At 63.8% G+C, this 19,913-nt stretch overlaps 2 protein-coding genes across 4 annotated transcripts; both read left to right on the top strand.

Annotated features, from left to right (window-relative positions):
- Nucleotides 1–4,144: 4,144 nt before the first annotated feature.
- FIGLA (folliculogenesis specific bHLH transcription factor) lies at nt 4,145–8,568 on the top strand. Its single transcript, XM_072846207.1, has 5 exons — nt 4,145–4,541; nt 6,820–7,085; nt 7,440–7,592; nt 7,860–8,015; nt 8,223–8,568. The coding sequence occupies exons 2-5, from the start codon at nt 6,861–6,863 to the stop codon at nt 8,241–8,243; spliced, it is 555 nt and encodes a 184-aa protein (XP_072702308.1). The 5' UTR covers nt 4,145–4,541; nt 6,820–6,860; the 3' UTR covers nt 8,244–8,568.
- A 679-nt stretch (nt 8,569–9,247) lies between these two features.
- ADD2 (adducin 2) lies at nt 9,248–18,929 on the top strand. Of its 3 annotated transcripts, XM_072846245.1 has the most exons (15): nt 9,248–9,381; nt 10,028–10,211; nt 10,765–10,903; nt 11,950–12,101; nt 13,257–13,337; nt 13,430–13,579; nt 13,655–13,798; nt 13,896–13,994; nt 14,379–14,555; nt 14,662–14,919; nt 15,340–15,459; nt 15,576–15,665; nt 15,779–15,935; nt 16,026–16,157; nt 17,160–18,924. In XM_072846245.1, exons 2-15 carry the CDS (start codon nt 10,029–10,031, stop codon nt 17,456–17,458), a joined length of 2,181 nt encoding a protein of 726 aa, XP_072702346.1. In that variant the 5' UTR covers nt 9,248–9,381; nt 10,028; the 3' UTR covers nt 17,459–18,924. The 3 variants fall into 3 exon arrangements, with proteins under 3 accessions (XP_072702346.1, XP_072702345.1, XP_072702347.1); XM_072846244.1 differs by lacking the exon at nt 9,248–9,381 and having other exon boundaries at nt 9,957–10,211; XM_072846246.1 differs by lacking the exons at nt 9,248–9,381; nt 14,379–14,555 and having other exon boundaries at nt 9,957–10,211; nt 14,704–14,919; nt 17,160–18,929.
- Nucleotides 18,930–19,913: the final 984 nt, after the last annotated feature.

Raw genomic sequence — 19,913 nt, 5'->3', positions numbered from 1 at the left:
GCCCAGGCTCGGTGCAGGGTCAGTCCTCAAGCCCCGGCCGGCAGAAGCCGGGAGCACGTGGGAAGCCTCCAGCTCCACCGGGATGCGGGAGGGAAGAGCCACGGAGGCAGCAGCCTGGAAGCAGCCGGAGGCGAAGCAGCAAGCTGAAGGCTTGGGGGAAGCTCAGCGACTGAGCTGGGGTCAAATCCCAAATGCAAACCCCCCCCGGGGCCTCCGCCTGCGCCGATCCTTGCAAAACCCTTCCCACCCAGCACTGACGATCAGAGGAAATAACCCAAAACTCGGTGTCGAGGAAGACCCGGGTGCACGGCTACGGCGGGATCCCACCCTTTGGCCCTGCCGGGCTCCAAAGCCATCGCACAGGCAGGGACCAGCATCCACGTCACGGCAGCGAAGCCGTGTGCGGATGGACGCACCTCCCAACCCATCCTCAGGCTGGTTTGGGCATCTACCTCCTGCCCCTCCAAAAAGCCCAGCCGAAAGCGGATGGCACTACTGGTGGGCCGGGAAGGATTAAAACCCCACTGACCCCCCCAAGTCCGGAGCAATCCCTAACCCCAGCCCGCAGCCTGGCCAGCTCTCCCCGGGATGCAGGAGCAGAGCCGGGCTCTGCCCTGGACCCTTGCTCACCCACAAGCAGCATCTCGCATCTCTCCCCGCAGGGAGGACCACGTCTCAAAGCCCCCGCTCACATATTTTTCCTTCGATTCACTCCGCCAGGCAGAAAACCACCCTGAATATGCCATCCCGCCTTGCTCCGACATCACCCCGCCTGGCTCAGGGCCAGAGGTTTGGGAAACAGCTGCCCTTCTACACCCTTCCCTGAATTATTTCACCTCCGTCCCGTGATCCCCTGCCACCCACAGTTTCTCCCCTTCTGACGAGCAGCAGCCAGCTGAATTGACCACGCATCCCTTCGCACCGGGGCCGTCGCAGCTCCTTAGCCAGGTACAAGGAGAAAAAAAAACCCCAAATCCCAAATCCAGGGAGAAAATCCCCTTACCTGGGTGAAGCCCTTGCCGTCCATCCCATCCGCTGCGTGCTCGGACGTCATCCTTGGAGCATCCGAGACGGTTTGCTGGGACTGGCACCTTGTGCCCCACGACAAGCTGGGACTGGGAGAGCTTTATCATCTCTGATCCCTGCGGAGGAAGGTCCTGCGCGTCAGCCCCGAGGTCATTGGCTCGGCACTGCGGAGATAAAGATGGGATTTTAGCGGTACCGGTGTAATCCCGGAGCCGTGGGATGAGCACGACGGAGCTGCCTGGGATGTGATGCTTTGTGCGCGGCGCTGGTGGCTTTGGGCTCCTCCTGTCCCGCACTGCACGCTGTCACCCTCGCCGGCCCCCTCCGTGCATCCCTCCGTGCCGTACCCCGTTGCGTGGCAATAAATAGCAGCCGGATCACGGACCAGCCCGTGGGTGACCCCTGCCGTGCCCCGTCCCCGTGGGGGGGTGACGTGGCTTGCTAGCCCCCAGCCCGAATTTCTGTGCAGACAGTTTTACTGGTGAATCCTCTCTCCTTTTTCCTGGGGAGGGAAAATAAAATGGGGAAATGAATGCTGGGGCGGGATGGATGTGTGTGCAAGGAGGGGGGGTTGCAGGGGCTGGAAGCTCCAAGCTGTGCCGGGTCTGTACGGCCCCAACCCCGGTAACAGCCGTGGAGACCAGGTATCGTGTGCGTGCACGTGTGCGTGTTGCACGTGCGTGTGCACGTGGGGCAGGGACGTGTGGCCGCCCACATGGCTCTGACCCGGCAAAGTGCTTAATCGGGATCTGCGGGCATCTGGTACGGCGGCAGCGGCTCCTCCGCTTATGCAGAGCTTTGGGGGCCCCAGAGCACCCCCAAAAAGAGGGGGGGGAGAGCTGCTGCGGTGGCCTGGCAGCCTCCTCAGCCCCGTGGCTTCGTGGCTCCATCCCTACGTGACCGTGGGCATGCGAGTCCCCTCTCCCCGCTGCCGGAGAGGAGCTGCCGAGCAAAGAGGTTTAAGGTTGATGCACTTATTAATTCTATCAAACGGAGATTATCTGTCTCGGAGGGCCGGGCAGCACCAGCAATCGGCGCCGGCGTGGTTGTCCGGGATGGGCAGGGCAGAAATTGCCGTCTGGGAGGAGGGGGACGGGGCCGCAGCCCCAGGTTTCCCTGTCGCAGACGGCTGGGCCGTGATGGGGGCTCGAGAGAAGGGGCAAGGCTCGTTTCTGGGGCAAGCAGGCTCCCTGCCTGGGCTCAGGGACCACCTGGATGTGCTGAAGGTTAAACCCAGCCCTAAATCTTAGTCCAGCCTCTAAGCTCGGCACTTTCCCTTTGCAAGGTGCTGCGCTGGCTGGGGAGAGCGAGGCAGAGCCGAGCCCCAGCCCCAGCCCTGTCGTCATCCCCATCCCTGTCCCTGTCCCCGTCTCCATCCCTATCCCTGTCCCCATCCTCGTCTCCATTGTGGTCCCTGTTCCCATCTCATCCCCGTCCCATCCCCATCCCCATCCCTGTCCCATCCCCATCCCTGTCCCCATCCTGGTCCCTGTCCCTCTCCCATCCCCGTCCATGTCCCCGTCCCATCCCCATCCCTGTCTCGGTCCCTGTCCCTGTCTCATCCCCATCTCCATCCCACCCCTGTCCCCATCCTGGTCCCTGTCCCCGTCCCCATCCCCAGGGCACGTGGCCGACGGTGGCAGCCAGGACTAACCCAGACCCTGGCACGGTTGCCGGGGGCTTGCGGCAGCCAGAACCCAAGCCCACCGTGCTCACAGCTGCGCCTGCTGCGATGGCAGCCGTGCCATGAGCTGCTCCCCCCGGCAGCCACCTGCCTCGTGCCGGGGGGGTTTGGCAACGCCTTCGGCTGACGGAAACGTCTTTTATCTCCAAAAATTCCTTTGCGCTTGGATGGGGAAAACTCTGGCTGCTCCAGGCTGGGATCCTCCCTCCGCCGGCCGCCGGCTTTTACAAAAAGACTTCTTCAAGCCGGGAAGGACAGAGCCACCTTTGTTCCGTCCCCGCTCCTATTGCTGCCAGCGTGGAGGAAACGTCACCGAGCCCTTGGCGCCGGCAGCTTTACAATCCACCTCCTGGCATGTCCGCGCTGGGAATCTCCAGGAAAGGGAAAATAAAATGAACCGTGAGCGCTGGGTGATGGGAGATGTGCCGGGGAACGAGTGGGGCTGGGGAGGCCGGGGGGGCTGGGGGCATCGCTGCGTGTCCTGGCAGGTATTTGCTCCGCCCCGGCCAGTCCCAGCAGAACTTTAATTATTATTTTTATTTAACCAGGCCGGGATCGTTTCATCTCCCACCATAATAAGGGTCGGGTCGAAGGGAGCCAAGCGATGCTGAGCCCTGTCGCCCAGCCGCTTCCACCCCGCTCACGCCATCCCTGCCGAAATCCTCGTCGTGGCGGGCACCGGACCCGGCCGATAAACCCCGTTATTGTCCCTCCTGACTCATGTATAATTCAGCACATGGCGGGGGCAAGACCTGTCCTTTCCCAGCATGGGACCCCCTGGGGTCCTCGGTGGGTGGCCGGGGACCGTCCCCAGCCTCCCCAGCGCGGCACCTCCTGCTTTTCGTTAAACCTCTTTACAAAGAGGCAACGGAGGAGCGGCCGGCCGGGGTGCCGGCAGGACAGCGATCCCCCCCGGCCCCCCGAGATGCCCCCCAGGCATCGCACCGGGAACCCCCCCGGCTGCAGCTCCCACGACATCAACACCACGGCTGGGTGCGAAAGCAGCCTCCAGACTTTCCCTCGCAAAGGCGCCTTCGAATTTCCAGCTCGAACAGCGGGGTGAGCCGGGAAACTGCGGCCGGGCTGGAGCTTTCTGCCTCTGGCCGGAGCACAGCGATATTTAGCGAAGAGAAGGCGTTGGGGAGATGCAGATATTGATTTCGCCGGCAGCACTGATGGCAGCGGGAGAGATGATTTTATGGCTTTAATGGAAGAATCAAAGCTTTTAAGGAGGCCTCGCTGGCTCTATGGCAACCGGCGCTCCCCCATTTCCCATGCCGGCGGCTGCGAGCCCCATCCCCAGGCACTGGGTGGTCCCGATGCTGAGCGGGGCTCGGACCCCCCAGGCTCGGGGACCGGGATCTGCTGATTCAGCAGCAGCCCGACGAGGAATCCCGGCTGCAAATGATGCCACGAATTCCTGGGTGCAGCTGCCTGGCAGAGCGGGCGTCTCAGGACATGTTTGACAGCAAGAGGAGGAGGAGGGAGAAGTGGAAACACCGGCTGCAGTTCGGCATCCTCTGCCGTGGCCGGAGGCGATGCCACTTCTCGATAAAGCACCTCAAAATGTTTTATTAAGGCGTTCCCCACCCACGGTCAGGATCCGGCCATCATGGGTGCTCGCGGGCAGCACGGAGCTGGCACGAGGCCGGCAGCTCCGGCAGGGACCAGCCACCTCCGAGACGTCTGGGGCCGCGCCAAGAAAGATTGGGCTTAATCGCATGTCAACAGCTGTCCCGCGCCAGGGTCTGGCTGCGCCGCAGCCCTGGCACCAACCCTCTTCCCTGACCTTCCCAGCACCGACCCCGCTGCAGTAATTAGAAACCGCCGGGTAATTTTTCCACTCTCACGATAACGGCAAATGTCAGATCCCAACGGAGCGTCGGCATTGCCGGCGGGGCGGGATGGGGCGAAGGCAACGGGATGGAGCCACCCAGCTTTGGGGAGCGTGCCGGGGGCCCGGGGCCGGTGCCGGGGCTTTGGGACCCAAGCCCAGCTCTTGCTCCGGCCGCGCTCAGAGCAGGGAAAATGAAAGGAATAACTGGGCACCTTTGAGCCTGAAGGCTTGGAAAACAGCCTCCGCCCAAAGCGTTCCCGATGGGGAAACTGCCCCCGGGCTGCCGGGATGCTGTTTTCTGGAAATTCAGCCCTGGATGCTTCCCAAGCTCCCATCCCTGCCAGGAGCCGTGCAGAGGATGCTTGGCCCGGAGCAAAGCAGGCTGTGACCCCAGGGGGTGGAAATTGGGGTGAATCCCCCAAAACTCAGGAATCCTGGGGTTGCCCTAAGCCCAGGCTGGGGCGACCCGAGCCGTTATCCGAACCCACCGGCGAGGCTTCGCTGCTGGAGGAGCTCTGCCCTCTCCCCCTCGGCCTTCCACTGCTGCTCTCGTCTGGCTCGCACCCGCTCCGTCGGGCTGCTGCTGTTCTTAGGGGGCTGTGTCCCGGGCGGGCACAAGCAGAAAATGGGGGGGGGGGGGGGGAAAATAAACTCCCTTCTGGCTTTGCAGCATCCTCATCCGCTGCAGATGCTCCCCTGCGCTTGCTGCGAGCAGGGGCTGATAACTCTGAGCCCTAATAACTGCGACCCCTAATAACCATGGTCCCTAATAACCGTGACCCTTCATAACCCTGGTCCGTAATAACTGTGACCCCTAAAAAACACGGTCCCTAATAACCCTGGCCCCTAATAACCGTGACCCCTAATAACCCTGGCCCCTAATAATTTCGCCCCCCAGGTCTGCTCGCTTCCCATCGGGGCGAGACTCCTGCAAATCCCCTTTGCACAAGCAACCCCCACGCCCCTCCGTCGCCCACCCCCGCGCCGCTCCCCCCACTTCCCATTTTTCCCTTGATTTTAAATCCACAAACCATCCAAACCGGGGCGATTTTCCCAGCCATAAAGCAAGGGGAAAGGCGCAGACCCCGGCTGCCGGCAGGCGGGGGATTTCGGCAGCCCCAATTCCCCCTCAGATGCTTCCACCTTCAAACAGAAGCGAGCAGGCGTGCACCCCCTTGTTTTGGGGGTGGCTTTAAACGCACCTGCCCTCAGATTTATTTGTAAGGTCTGTTCCCCCCCCTTCCGATCAGGGCAGTAATAATGTGATTATCCAGATCCGGCTGTGGGATAGGGAAGCTCATTACGGAGCATTAAAGAAGGGAAAATTGGGTTTTCTGAGGTTCTAGTAAAAACTCATTTGCCTTCCAGGCGTCTCCGAGGCTCGTTTTGGGGCTCATTTGGGGGTTTCTTTGCAATTTGCTCCTCCAGCTCCGATCTCCCACCGGGCAAGGAGCAAAATGGTAGGACCCCGGTGCAGCCCGGGGATGGTTTCAGCCTCCCCCAGGTGCTTTCGGGTTTGGGGAAACTGAGGCACGACGGCCGCAGCCCGACACTGGGGAACACGTCCGTTCCCCCCGCACCCCACAGGGCACCCGTTCCCCACCTGCAGCCCCCAAACCACCCCGGGAAAAGCGGGTGAGCCGCCTTGGGGGGCTTTTCTCCCTGAAAACACCAGAGGAGGGGTTTTGGGAGGGAGAAAACCACCCCGGAGATGGGGCTGGGATGAGGTTCCCCCCACGGTGAATAAGCCGGGGTGACGAGGAGGCCGCCAGCCTCAGTTTTTGGTGGGCAAAAGGGGAATTCTCCCCTTTTTCCGGCAGCGCTGAGGTTTCCAGCATCGCAGGGACTAACACTGCCATCTACCGAAACAGCCCTCGCCGTTATTAAACCCCTCATATTTTTATTTTCCCCACCCAAAAGAGCTTCCCACGTTTGTAGGGACGCACGAAGTCTCCCAAACCCCTCTTTCTCCTTGCAGGGCAATGCCGGCTGCCTCTCCCCGGGGCGTCAGGCCTTGTCCCCCACGAGGGTCCCCCTCCTCATCCTCCCGGGGATGTTTTCGGGTGCCTTTTTGGGTCAAGGCTTTGTGGCTACTGGCTTTGGGGGCTCAGGATGTGCCTCAGTTTCCCCACTCAGCGGCCAAGCCCCCTCCCATCCCCGCACCCGCCCCGTTCGTTAGGCCGGGCTGGGCCCCACCTGCAGCTCGTTGGGCTCCCAGGGTATTTAAGGGCTTTTTTTAAAGTGTTTTCCCTCTTTTTGGGAGGCAGTGCAGTGGGGTGAGGCTGGGGTGCAGGATCGGTCCCTTCCCTGGGTATGGGGGAGGCCAGCGGAGCCGGGGGGCGGCCGGCGGGGGTCCTGCTGCCCACCCCGGCCCCCGAGGTGCTGGAGAGGGTGCTGAGCCAGCGCTACGGCCCCCTGCCCCGCGCCGCTGCCATCGCCCGTCTGCGCAAGCAGCCGGCCGGGGGCTACCAGCCGGCCGGGGACCTGGCGGAGATGCTGGAGCGACGGCAGGTGGCCAACGCCAAGGAGCGCGAGAGGGTGAGGGGACCCCCCCCCCCCAAAACTCCTCCGCACCCCCCCCAAAAACCAACTCCCACGGAGCTGGCTGCAAATGGCAGGGGGCTGCAAGCGACGTCCCGTCGTGGTGGCACCCGGGGCCACCCCAGGGCTGCTCTAGCTGGGGGGCAGCCAGCAGCGTCGCCCTGAGGTCGCTTTGCAGGGGCGGGGGGGGGTTGCCTTTGCCTCTGCATTTGGGGGGCCCGGTTTAATCCTGGAGCAGCCCTGATTTAATCCTAGGAGGGCCCAGTTTAACCCGGGGGTCCCAGTTTAACCCGGGGGTCCCCCTGCCGTGGATGCCCGTGGGGTGTAACTTGCTTTATTTCCTCCCGGCAGATTAAAAACCTGAACAGCGGCTTCTCGAAGCTGAAGACCATCGTGCCCCTCATCCCCCGCGACCGCAAGCCCAGCAAAGTCGACACCCTGAAAGCCGCCGCCGAGTACATCCGCCTGCTGCGCCTGGTTTTGGAAGAAACGGGGGGCTTCGAGGTGCGGGGGGGGCTCACCTCAAAACAGAGACCCTGTATCCGAACGCCTGGGAGGGTCTGGGGGTGGCCTGGTAGGGATTTTCTTGCTTGCCATTTTTCAGGGCGCAATTAATTTAAAAATTAAAAATAAATTGAAGTATTATTCTGAGGGGAGGGCGGGGGGGTGCTGCTCAGCTGAGGATGTGGAGCAGAAGGACGGGGGAAAATAAAAACCTTCGTTTCAGGGGTTTTTTTAATCCCCCTTCACCTTTTCTCCCCCTTTTCCCAGCGGCAGGACACCGATGCTGAGCCGGAGCTGGGTGACAGCGGGTGGGTGCCCCCGGGGGGGGCTGCTGGGACCTGGCCTGGCAGCGCACCCCCCTGCCCGTGGGGTCCCCCCGTCCTGCCCCCCTGCCCAGGGCCACCGCAGGAGAGCGGGGGGCCGGTGAGTTGGGGGCCAGCCCCGGCCGAGGGCGATGGGGTCGGGGGGACGGGGCACCCATGGGACTTGCAGGGAGCTCCCACCCGTGGGCTCGGGGTTTTTGGGAGCCTCTGGTTTATATCGACATAAACCGGGGGTTGCTTCAAATCAGCTTTTGCCCCCCAAAATATTCCAAAGAAGCAAAAAAAATCTTTTTTCTTTTTTTTTAAGGTTTTTCCCGCCCATCCCTGAAAAACTGGGGTGTCCTGCAGAGACACCCACGGGGGACCCGGCGTGACGGCCAAGTTCGATGCTCGAGCACCCATTTTTGGGGCCACGGCTCCGGTCCGGGGCTGGATCCAGCCCCGCATCCCATTAAACCCCGCACCCCGACCCGCCCTGTCCCCAAAATGTGGGTGGGGTGCGGTGTCTGTCACCCCTAAAAGGCGTTGGGAGGCCGGAGCTGTAATTAATTGCTCTATGCAAATGTAATTAGCACTTAATTAGCAAATGTAATTAGCACCTGGCTGGCCCTTCCCCGCCAGGTAGCCGCTTAGTGAGCGGGACTCCCGGGCAATAAAAGGGGATTTTGGGGGTGTCTGATGCTTCCGCGCCTTTCCCTTCCTCGCTTATTGGCGCTCATGGAGTTTCCCGGGGGGGGACCGTGGGCCCCCCCCCCCCCCGCCCTTCCCCCCCCCCCTCCCCCGTGGGGGGGAGCGGGGCGGGGCCACGCGTGGCGTGTCGGCAGAGGGAGCTGGACCTGCGCGGGGGGGCCCTTTGTCAGGATGCTCTGAGGAGGAGGAGGAGGAGGTGGGTGATCAGCATCCTCCCGGCCGCAGCATCCCCCTCCCCCGGGGAGGATTCGGGGGCTGGGGGGCCAAGCCGCGTGACCCCCCTTTTTCCTTCTTTTGTCTCATCCCCAAGCCGGCTGCATGCAGATATGGGGGCTGCAGCGCATCCCCCCCAGGCCTTTATCCTCCGAGGGTGGTGGGTACCCGACCCCCCCCATCAATCCCCACCCATGGGGGGTGCAATGCTGCAGCCACCCCCCCACCCCCCCCAAAAAAAAAAACCCCTATTTTTTAATCCTCATCCGCCATCCCTGCGGCTGCCGCAGCGGCGTTGGGTGCGGCGAGGGCGGAGGCGGCTGGGGATGCTGGGGGTGCAGTTTGGGGGTGTCCCCCCCACCCCAGGCACCCAGTGATGTGGGGGGGCCCTTAGAGACGCCTCTGCTCTCCCCCCCCTTCTCCCCGGGGGGAAAACCCCGCTGGGATGCTCAGGACCTCGCCGCTGCCTGACGCTCGCCCTCCGCTGTGGGCCGGGGGCCACCGTGGGACCTCCCCCACCCCCCGGGAATTTTAGGACCCCTCCCCGCTTCCCTCTGCGCCAGGTCGGTCCCGGAGCGGCAAAACTCGGGGGCTGCGGGGGGGGGGGGGCTGCTTTTGCATTGGCGAAAGCACCGAGCGATATTGGGGGGCTCTGTTGGGGGATTTGGGGAGCATCGCGGGGCTGGGCTCACATGCACCCCCCCATATTTTGGGGGTGAGTGGTGCTCTGTATTTGGGGGGGGGCCCTTTGCAGCAGCACCCCCAAACACCTCATTGACGACGCTCTCAGCCGGGGGGGGGGGGCAGCACCCGTGTTTTGGGGTCCGTGGCGGTCGGGGTGGGCCCCGACGCGTGCGGCGGCACCGCGGCGTCGACCCCTCGGTGGCCCCAGTCCGCAGTCACCCCAACGCTGGGGGCTGCTCCCATCGGCGCACCGAGCTGCCCGTTCTCAGCTGCGGCGTCCTCGGGGGGGTAACGGAGTCCCCCGTGTCCGTGTGTCCATCCCGTCCGTCCCCCCCGAGCGTCCCCCGCCTGCCACCTCGTCACACGATGGGTCGCGCCTTCGCGCAGGGCGGGGTCCGGCCCGGGCTTATCTACGGGGCGCAGCTGGGGGATATTTTTGGTGGCTTCTTCGCAATCTGTATTTCTGGAGGGGATGAGGGTGGTGGGGACCGACGCTGTCCGTCCGTCCGTCCGCTCCGCCGGCAGGATGAGCACGGCCGCCAGCCCGGAGCCCCTGCCCTCGCCCCCCGCCCCCGGGCCCCGTTACTCGGAGCGTTCGGCCGAGGATGACCCCGAGTACCTGCGGGCGCGGAACATGGCGGCCGACCTGCGGCAGGACTTCAACATGATGGAGCAGAAGAAGCGGGTCACCATGATCCTCCAGAGCCCGGTGAGGGGCGGCGTCCCTCCTGTCCCCAACCCCGTCTCTCCTGTCCCCAACCCCGTCTCTCCTGTCCCCAACCCCATCTCTCCTGTCCCCAACCCCATTCCTCTCGTCCCCAACCCCATCCTTCCTGTCCCCAACCCCATTCCTCTCGTCCCCAACCCCGTCTCTCCTGTCCCCAACCATATCCCTCCTGCCCCAAAGCAAATGCCACCATCTCTTGGCTCGGGGCATGTCCCCACTTGGCTGGTGGTGCCACCATCACCACTGTGCCACCAAGCTGGCAATGTCACTGCCACCAAGCCTATGGTGCTTCTATCACTGAGTTGCCAGTGCCACCACTGCCACCGTGCCACCAAGCCGGTGGTGTCGCTGACACCAAGCCGGTGATGCCACCACCACCGTGCCACCAAGCCGGTGGTGCCCCTTCCACCAAGCTGGTGACGTTGCCACCACCGATCCGGTGGTGCCCCCACCCTGGTGCCACCGGACGGTCCCTGTTCGGTCACTGCGTCCCTTCCCCGGGGGAGGTGACGCCAGCGGGGCCGGGATGTCGCAGTCTTTCAGGGAGGAGCTGGAGAGCCTCATCCAGGAGCAGATGAAGAAGGGGAACAACTCATCCCACATCTGGGCCCTACGGCAGATCGCCGACTTCATGGCCACCACGTCCCCCGCCGTCCTCCCCACCTCCCCCATGGGTACGGCTGCGCCCACCGAGGGCTTTTTGGGGGGGAAAACGGAACGGTTTGGTGAAATTCTTGAGGGCTTTTCTTAATTTATGGCGTCATAAGTGAGAAAACATCCCGCAGGGCGCCATTTTCTTTTCATTTCTAGTAGGAAAGGTGGGAGAGGGAGGGGATTGGGAACCGGGGGGACGGGGGGGGTCACTCCACAGACCCTAACCAGCCACCCCTGAAACCTTGGGTGCCACCAGACCTTGGGAGCCCTGAAACCTTGGGTGTCACCAGACCTTGGGTGCCACCAGACCTTGGGAGCCCTGAAACCTTTGGGGCCACCAGACCTTGGGAGCCCTGAAGCCTTGGGTGCCACCAGACCTTTGGGGCCACCAAACCTTGGGAACTGTGAAACCTTTAGGACCACCAGACCTTGGGAGCCCTGAAACCTTGGGTGTCACCAGACCTTGGGTGCCACCAAACCTTGGGAGCCCTGAAGCCTTGGGTGCCACCAGACCTTGGGTGCCACCAGACCTTGGGTGCCACCAGACCTTGGGAACCGTGAAACCTTTAGGACCACCAGACCTTGGGAGCCCTGAAACCTTGGGTGCCACCAAACCTTGGGAGCCCTGAAACCTTGGGTGCCACCAAACCTTGGGAGCCCTGAAACCTTTGGGGCCACCAAACCTTGGGAACCGTGAAACCTTTGGGACCACCAGACCTTGGGAGCCCTGAAACCTTGGGAGCCCTGAAACCTTGGGTGCCACCAAACCTTGGGTGCCACCAAACCTTGGGAGCCCTGAAACCTTTGGGGCCACCAAACCTTGGGAACCGTGAAACCTTTGGGGCCACCAGACCTTTGGGGCCACCAAACCTTGGGAACCGTGAAACCTTGGGGGCCACCAGACCTTGGGTGCCACCAGACCTTGGGTGCCACCAAGCCCAGCTCCATAACCCTCCTCTCACCCTGTCCCCGGGGAAGCCCCTGCTGTTGGGGGGGAGGCGTCAACCCCCACCCCCCCATCTCCTGCTGACCGGCGTCGGGGGGGGGGGTGGTGGCACGTCCCCAGGGCTGGCGGCCGTCACCCCCATCAACGACCTGCACGGCCCCGAGGTGCCGGCGCTGGCCAAGGGCGAGCGGCTGATGCGCTGCAAGGTGGGCAGCATCCACCGCCTGCTCGACCTCTACGGCTGGGCCCAGCTGGGACACGCCGCCGTCACCGTGAGCACCCCGACACCGGGGGGGTTGGGGGTTAGTTCTGGGGGGTGAGGGGGTTTGGGGGGTTGGTTTGGGGGGTGTATTTGACGGGGCAGGGCTTTTGGGTTTTTGGGGGGGTTGGGGGTTCTTTGGGGGAGTTAGGCTTTTGGGGGGTTTAGGGGGTTTGGGGGTGTTGGGGGGTTCTTTGGGGGAGTTAGGTTTTGGGGGGTTTAGGGGGGATTGGGGGGTTCTTTGGGGGAGTTAGGCTTTTTGGGGGGTTTAGGGGGGTTTGGGGTGTTGGGGGGTTCTTTGGGGGAGTTAGGTTTTGGGGGGTTTAGGGGGTTTGGGGGTGTTGGGGGGTTCTTTGGGGGAGTTAGGTTTTTGGGGGGGTTTAGGGGGGATTGGGGGGTTCTTTGGGGGGAGTTAGGTTTTTGGGGGTTTAGGGGGGTTTGGGGGTGTTGGGGGGTTCTTTGGGGGAGTTAGGTTTTGGGGGGTTTAGGGGGTTTGGGGGTGTTGGGGGTTCTTTGGGGGAGTTAGGTTTTTGGGGGGGTTTAGGGGGTTTGGGGGTGTTGGGGGTTCTTTGGGGGAGTTAGGTTTTTGGGGCTGTTGGGGGGGTTGGGGGTGTGGGGATTGGGGGTTTGGGGGTTTTGGGGTGTTTGGGGGGTTCTTTGGGGGAGTTAGTTTTTGGGGGAGGTTGGGGGTGTGGGGATTGGGGGTTTTGGGGGGTTGGGAGTGTGGGGATTTTGGGGGTTGGGGGTTATGGGGGGTTTTGGGGTGCTGGGGGTTCTTTGGGGGAGTTAGGTTTTTGGGGGGGTGTGGGGATCGGGGTTTTGGGGGGTTGGGAGTGTGGGGATTTTGGGGGTTGGGGTTTTGGGGGTTGGGGGTGATGGGGTTCTTTGGGGGAGCTAGGTTTTTCGGGAGGGTTTGGGGTGTGGGGATTTTGGGGGATTGCGGGTTTTGGGGGGTTCTTTGGGGAGTTGTGTTTTTTGGGGTGTGTGTTTTGGGGAGGAGTTTGGGGAGCTTGGGGGGCTTTGAGGATTTTCTTGGTGGTGGGGTTTCTTGGTGGTGGGGTTTTTGGGGTGTAGGGGGTTTTTGGGGGTAGGGGTTTTTGGGGTTGGGGTGTTTTTGTTTTGGGTTTGGTTTTTTTTTTATACCTATATGGGCTTTTTCCCGGTGCAGCTGCGGGTGAGCAAGGAGCAGGAGCATTTCTTGGTGGCCCCGCAGGGGCTGGCATGCAGCGAGGTGACAGCGGCCAGCCTGGTGAGCGTGCCTGTTCCCCCCCCCCCCCCATCCCCGCTCCGGGGGGGAACCAGCCAGCTCTGAGCCCCCAAATCCACCCCCCCCCCCCCCAGATCAAGGTGAACGTGCTGGGGGCCGTGGTGGAGCAGGGCAGCACTGGCTTCGCCCCCGACGCCCGCAGCTTCAGCCTCCACGCCGCCATCTACGCCGCCCGCCCCGACGCCCGCTGCATCATCCGCCTGCACACGCCGGCCACCGCCGCAGTAAGATAAGGGGGGATTTTGGGGGGGGGGGTGATGGGGGGGGGGCGGGTTGTGGCCCTGCCCGCTCCGCCGCAGGTGTCGGCCATGCGCTGCGGCGTGCTGCCCGTCTCCCGCGCCGCCCTGCTGCTGGGGGACGTCGCCTACTTCGACTTCCATGGGGAGGTGGAGGATGAAGCCGATCGGGTCGAGCTCCAAAAATCCCTCGGCCCCACCTGCAAGGTGAGGGGATGGGGGGATGGCGAGGGCCACCGTGCCGTCCCCGTCCCCTCCTCCTCGTCCCGCTGACGTCCCCCTCTTCCCGTGCTCGGCGCTGCAGATCCTGGTGCTGCGCAACCACGGCGTGCTGGCGCTGGGCGACACCGCCGAGGAGGCCTTCTACAGCATCTTCCATCTGCAGGCGGCCTGTGAGATCCAGGTGAGCGCCCGGCCCGCGCCGGGGCGTGCACCGAGCTGCGTACGGTCTCGGCTGCCGGCGCGGTGCCCCCGGGAATAAGCACCGAGCTGCGTACGGTCTCTGCTGCCAGCACCGTGCCCTGGGAGCTCGCATTGAGTTGTGCCGGGTCTCCGAGGCCAGCACGTTGCTCCGAGACCACGCGCTGAGCTGTGCTGGGTCTTTGCTGCCAGCACGGTGCCCTGGGACCACGCGCTGAGCTGCGCCAGGTCTCTGCCGCAAGCGCGGTGCCCAGGATGGGACAGACCAGCGCAACGCTGCGGCCACGGGGGCCGCGGGCAGGTCTGGGGCCATCCCTCCGCTCCCCGTCCGGCTGCGTCAGCTGCGTCTCCCCGGGCTCGGCCGTAGGTGTCGGCGCTGGCGAGCGCGGGCGGCGTGGAGAACCTGATCGTGCTGGAGCGCGCCAAGCACCGGCCCCACGAGGTGGGCTCGGTGCGCTGGGCCGGCAGCACCTTCGGGCCCATGCAGAAGAGCCGCTTGGGCGAGCACGAATTCGAAGCCCTGATGAGGATGCTGGACAACCTGGTGAGCGCCAGCCAGTGCCGAAATGCGGCCGGCTCCCCCAAAATGCGCAAAAATATCTTTTTTTATCCCTGTGTTATTCACGACCGAGCGCTCTCTGCCTTTCCAGGGTTACCGCACGGGCTACACCTACCGCTACCCCTTCGTGCAGGAGAAGAGCAAGCCCAAAAGCGACGTGCTGATCCCCGCCACGGTGACGGCCTTCGTCTTCGAGGAGGAGGCCGCCCCCGTCCCCGCGCTGCGGCAGCACGCCCAGAAGCAACAGAAGGAGAAGACGCGGTGGCTCAACACCCCCAACACCTACATGAGGGTCAACGTGGCCGAGGAGCAGCAGGGCAGCGCCGGCAGCCAGAAGACGAAGACGACGGTGCGGGGGTGCTGGTGCATCCCGGGGGGGGCTGGGGCTGGCTCGGGGAACGGCGTCAGCTGGATTTTTGGGTACCAAAAAAAAGGCGGATGGGGGGATGCCTGGGATGTTATCGATCCCACCAAAATTTGGTGTGCAGAAACACCCAGGGATCCTCCAGAAGTGAGAAATGCTTCATTCGGTGCCTTTCTTTAGCGCAAGCTTTCCTTTCCTCCTCTATTCCCCCCAACCTTGTAATAATATTTATTTTAAAATCCCACCTCCCCAGCCCAGGGGCTGAGCACCGCAGGCTTTTCTGGGGTCTCCCCTCTACGCCAGACGCACTTATCGAGGTCTCCCCTCTACGCAACACGCATTTATCGGGGTCTCCTCTCTCTCCGCGACGCGTATTTATCGGGGTTTCATCTCTGCGACACGCAGTGGCTGAAAGCGGACGAGGTGGAAAAAGGCAGCAGCGGGACCCCCATCCGAATCGAGAACCCCAACCAGTTCGTGCCCCTCTACACGGACCCGCAGGAGGTGCTGGAGATGAGGAACAAGGTACGGTCCCATCCCGAAAGCCCCAGAGGCTTTCGGACGCGGGTGCGGGGGTCGCGGCAGACCCCGGGGTGGCAGGGGAGGCTTCCTCCCGTCCTCTCTCTGCATCTCGCCCACAGATCCGGGAGCAAAACCGCCAGGACGTGAAGTCGGCCGGGCCCCAGTCGCAGCTGCTGGCCAGCGTCATCGCCGAGACCAGCCGCAGCCCCGTACGTCACCCCGCGTCCCCAGCCCTGTGTCCCCAGCCCCTTGTCCCCTCTCCCCCCCCCGGCATCCCACCGGTCAGGGGGTGACGCCGCTCCGGGGCGGGGGGGGGGTTCAGTCCACAGAGAGCCATTTGGGGGATGCGGAGGCCAAAGAGGCATCCCGGGAGGAGGCACCCCCTGAGCCGGAGCCCCCGAACCCCTTCAGCCAGCTCACCGACCAGGAGCTGGAGGAGTACAAGCAGGAGGTGGAGAGGAAAAAGCGGGGGCTGCAGGGTAGGAGGGGTACGGGGAGCCCTGGTCCCAAATCCCCCTCGGGGCCGGCACCCAGCGGACCTCGGGGCCAGCACGTCTCTCCGCTGGCAGGCGAGAAGGACGACGCTGCGGCAGAGGAGAGCCAGGCTCCCCCCGCCAAATCTCCCCCCGCCTCAGCGCCGCAGAGCCCGGCCACGGCGCCGGCAGAGAGCCCAGCCCCGACGCCGGCCGAGCCCTCGGAGGGTGAGTGGGCCGGCGAGCACCCGGGCTCGGCGGCCGAGCGGAGACGAGGAGCGGGTCTGCAGCGAGGGGACGAGGGTGGCTGCAGCCAAACCCCACTGCCACATGGACAAATGCCACCCCCGGGTCCCTTTGCCTTTCTCCGGGGGGATCCCCGCTCCGGTGGGGCCGATGGGGATTCACACCGCAAAGGCACCAAAGCTGCTCCTTGCCTTGAACGTCGCAGCGGGAGGACGCGAGCGTCCGCCGGTGGCTTTGCGGGGTGGCAGGGGACGCCTCCGTCCCCCTCCTAATGCGCCGACGGGTGCAATATTCCCGTTATTATATGCCCCAAAGTGCAAATTTGTCACGTACGAACCGCGGCGGGTCTCAGGGCGCGGGAGAGGGCAGCGGGAGCGCGCAGCTTCTCGCTTTCTCATCGTGTCTCATGGTGTCTGTCTGTCTGTCTCCACAACGTCTTCCTTTCTCTTTCCTCCACGCGTGGCTTTCACCCAAGGAGTTACCTCTGACTCTGAATACTTGTCACTGTAGTAAGTACGGAGGGGCCGTCCTCGAGCCTCGCTGCGGGAGAAGGGACGCGGGCGACCGCGCTTCCCGCTAGCTCGGGGTGACCTTGCTCTCCGTGGCCCGTTTCAGACGCGCTCCCGCAGCGAGCGGCGCCCGGCTCAGGGTTTCGCAGAAGGAAATGCCTTGGGTCGCCTCGTTTTCTTTGCTGCCCGCTTTATTTCCAGCGGCGAGGCCGGGACGGAGCCAGCCGCCCTTCCCGCCTGCCTCTTCCCCGCTCTCCATCCCACCGTCGCTTGTCCCGCAGGGAGGGGGGGGGGGGAAGGCTCAGGAAAGCGGCGCCTGCGGCAGGAGGGGATCGGGTCCCAGCGCTCTCCGTCCGCAGGGGACAAATCCTGCTCCTGCCCCGGTCAAACCGGCGAGTGGCGGGGGATTTAAACCTCCACGGCGCCGGCCGCCGCTGCCCCGACCCTCACCTCTCCCCTTTCTCCCCTTGCCAAGGTGACAAGAAGGCGGACGGCGGCCAAGGGCCGGCCGATTCCGCCACCGAGAAGGAGCCGCCGGCGGTGAACGGGAAGGACGAGGAGCAAAGCACCGAGGAAAGCCTGGGCAAAGGGGGGGGGCGGACGACCTCCCCCGCCAACACCGACCCGGATGCCCCCAAGGAGAAGGAGACGGTGACCAGCAGCCCCGTCTCCCCCGAAGGTTCACCCTCCAAATCACCCTCTAAGAAGAAGAAGAAATTCCGGACCCCCTCTTTCCTGAAAAAAGGCAAAAAGAAGGAAAAGATCGAATCTTGAGTCTCCTCCGAGGCCTCCCGCCGCAGCGGCGGCCGGGCACCTCTCCGGACGGAGGCGCCGAGGCGGAGGGACGGCTCCTGCGTCGTGCGTCTGGCCGAGGCGCAGCCGAAAACCCCGGAAGCGAGTTGTTTTCCGGGTACTCCTGGCACGAGGCACTTCGTCCGCTGTCACCCGCTTTTGGAGGCGGTCACCGAGCTTACGAAAGATTGTGGCCCCCGTTTGCCGCTTGGGGAAATACCCGCTGCGATCTCCCTCCTTCCATGAGCTCTCCCTTCTCCCTCCCGGGCACCAGCCCCTTCCCACGTGTGGGCTGAGGGTTGGGTTTTATTTTTCCCCACCCGCCGCTTGCAGAGCCCTCGTGAAATGTTGGGGCGCAGCCTGGATCCGCTTGGTTTGAGGAAGAAAAGGGTGTTTTGTTGTTAGTTTGTTTTTTTTTTTTACCTTCTGTTTCAAGCTCTGCTGGAATGGCGCTGGCTTCACCCCCAGGCAAAATTGTTCGCCGCTTCGCCGGGGGATCGGATCAAGCTGAACGCGGGGGGATTGCTCTCCCCGAAGAAGAGGCCGAGGCGGTGGGCCTGGGAGCCTTTCCTTCCCGGATCGTAATCTTCCTCTCCCCGTCTGGAGAGCCATTTTCAGTCCCCTTCTCCCGGTGCCACCATCGCACGTATCTGCCATACGAGGAAGAGCAGCAGGATTTCACGTTGCCGGGAAAGCCCATGCCGCACCGCACAAACCGCACCTGAGAAGAGAGAAGAAAAGAGCCTCCGGGAAGTGTCTGTGTTATTTAAAACTGAGCAAAACTTCACTCACTAAGTGCTACTTCGGGATGAACACACGCTGCCAATTCACTTCAGTCAGAGGCACTGCCAACGCCACCACCGCCATCCCCGCCACCGCTTCACGGCAGCGCCGGCACGGGCGGCCGAGGCTGTGCCAGGGCTCTGCTGGCACCGAGCTCGGGCTCAGCGTGCGGCCGAGGCCGGATCGTTGCTTTTCCCCAGCTCTGGACTCCCGAGCACCAGTGAAAATCCTCCTTGGCCTTCCCTTCCCACCCGGCCTCGCCTCCCTGCCTCCAGCGCTCCGTACGGCGACACGACCATCGTTACAACCTCCCGGCCGTGCCCCAAGGGAAGAAGAAAACCAGCGATGCCCATTTGCCCCGCCGCCGCTCCAACGCTGGTATTTAGGGGGCAAACCCAACAGGAACAGCCCCCATCCTCCCGCAAGACACAGGGGTTTGCCGTCTTTCCGGGGGTGCTCGCCCCAAGCCTGCCTGCACGGGCAGCGCTGCCCGTGGGGATGGGGCTTCCCCGCCACAGCCCGAGCGTCCACCGGGTCCTGTCCGCCGGGGGCTTGGGCTGTAGCGGGGAGCCCCAGGACCCCCCCCCTCCGAGGGCACTGGGTTTCCTCACCCCAATATGATGTTCCCACGCACCACCACCGTGTTTTCAAAGTCTTTTCGCTGCTGCGAGGCAGCTCCCGGGTTTTCTTTTTTCCCTCAGCCCGGGGGCCAGGCGACAATTTTGGGGGCGGCGAGGACACGGGGTGGAGCGGGGCGCAGGCAGGGAGCGGGGCGCAGGCAGGGAGCGGGGCCGGTGCAGGCAGCTGTGGGTCAAAGGGAGGGAGGTTTGTAGACACAGGTTGGTTTTCTTTCCAGGGCTGCGATATGGGGCGCGCCGGGCAAATACTGAATTGGAAAGTAAAAACGTCAAAAGCTTTTCAAAAGTGCAAAAATACACAGCTGGCACGTATCTTGCTGGAGCCCCAGGCCCAACCTGAGCCTGGTTTTTGGGGAGAGCGTTTGCCCTGCCCGATGTCCACCCCGAGCGCCAGCACCGGGGTTAGAGCCACGGCTCCCCATCGCGCTCCTGCAAGGGCAGGGGGGACGACCCTGAGCTCCTAAATTCGCTGCTGCGCGGGACGGCACCAGCGCCAGCCCCGTGCTCTCGCCTGTATTTACGGCCTGTTCGGCCTTTGGGACCCAAACCACAGCTCTGTAACCGTTTCCCGCGGGGTGTTGTTTACTGCCACTGCTTTGAAGGCTCTTTGAGGCCATTTTTGTCACCTAGCCTGTCCCTCTGCACGGCCCGGGCCAGGGAAGCCCCCCCAGGGGCAGCTGCGCTGCCTCCCCAACACGGCACGGTCGCTCCCGGGGCGCTTACCTGAATTACAACACTGCCGCGCACCCCACCGCCGGACCGGCCGGCGCTGCCGCGGGGAGGCTGCAGCCCCTTTTTCTCCGAGGGTTTGGCCCCGGGGGCTTTGCGACCCCTTTTCTCTGCGGGCCAGGGGCTTTGCAGAGGAGACGGGGATTTATTCCTCCCCCAGCCCCGCGGAAGTCCAGGGCGCGTTAGGCGTCTCGTGCGGCGTAGGGAAGAGCAAGACGCCGGTGCCTTCAGCGGGGAGGAAGGCTCAAATGGCCGCCACCGCGACGCGGGTCCTCACCGCGTAGCTA

The sequence above is a fragment of the Ciconia boyciana genome, chromosome 25, assembly GCF_034638445.1.
Source record: "Ciconia boyciana chromosome 25, ASM3463844v1, whole genome shotgun sequence".
Taxonomy (NCBI): Eukaryota; Metazoa; Chordata; class Aves; order Ciconiiformes; family Ciconiidae; genus Ciconia; species Ciconia boyciana.
Note: the sequence above shows the minus strand (reverse complement) of the source record. Positions and strands in the feature narration are given on the sequence as shown.

Bases quoted from the DNA above. Each gene is read 5' to 3' on its own strand.
- ADD2 (XM_072846244.1), top strand. From the start codon at position 9,975: ATGAGGGTGGTGGGGACCGACGCTGTCCGTCCGTCCGTCCGCTCCGCC. The intron at 14,920-15,339 runs GTGCGGGGGTGC...TGCGACACGCAG, and splicing joins GCCAGAAGACGAAGACGACG to TGGCTGAAAGCGGACGAGGT. The intron at 15,936-16,025 runs GTAGGAGGGGTA...CTCCGCTGGCAG, and splicing joins GAAAAAGCGGGGGCTGCAGG to GCGAGAAGGACGACGCTGCG.
- FIGLA (XM_072846207.1), top strand. From the start codon at position 6,861: ATGGGGGAGGCCAGCGGAGCCGGGGGGCGGCCGGCGGGGGTCCTGCTG. The intron at 7,086-7,439 runs GTGAGGGGACCC...TCCTCCCGGCAG, and splicing joins ACGCCAAGGAGCGCGAGAGG to ATTAAAAACCTGAACAGCGG. The intron at 8,016-8,222 runs GTGAGTTGGGGG...TTTTTTTTTAAG, and splicing joins CGCAGGAGAGCGGGGGGCCG to GTTTTTCCCGCCCATCCCTG.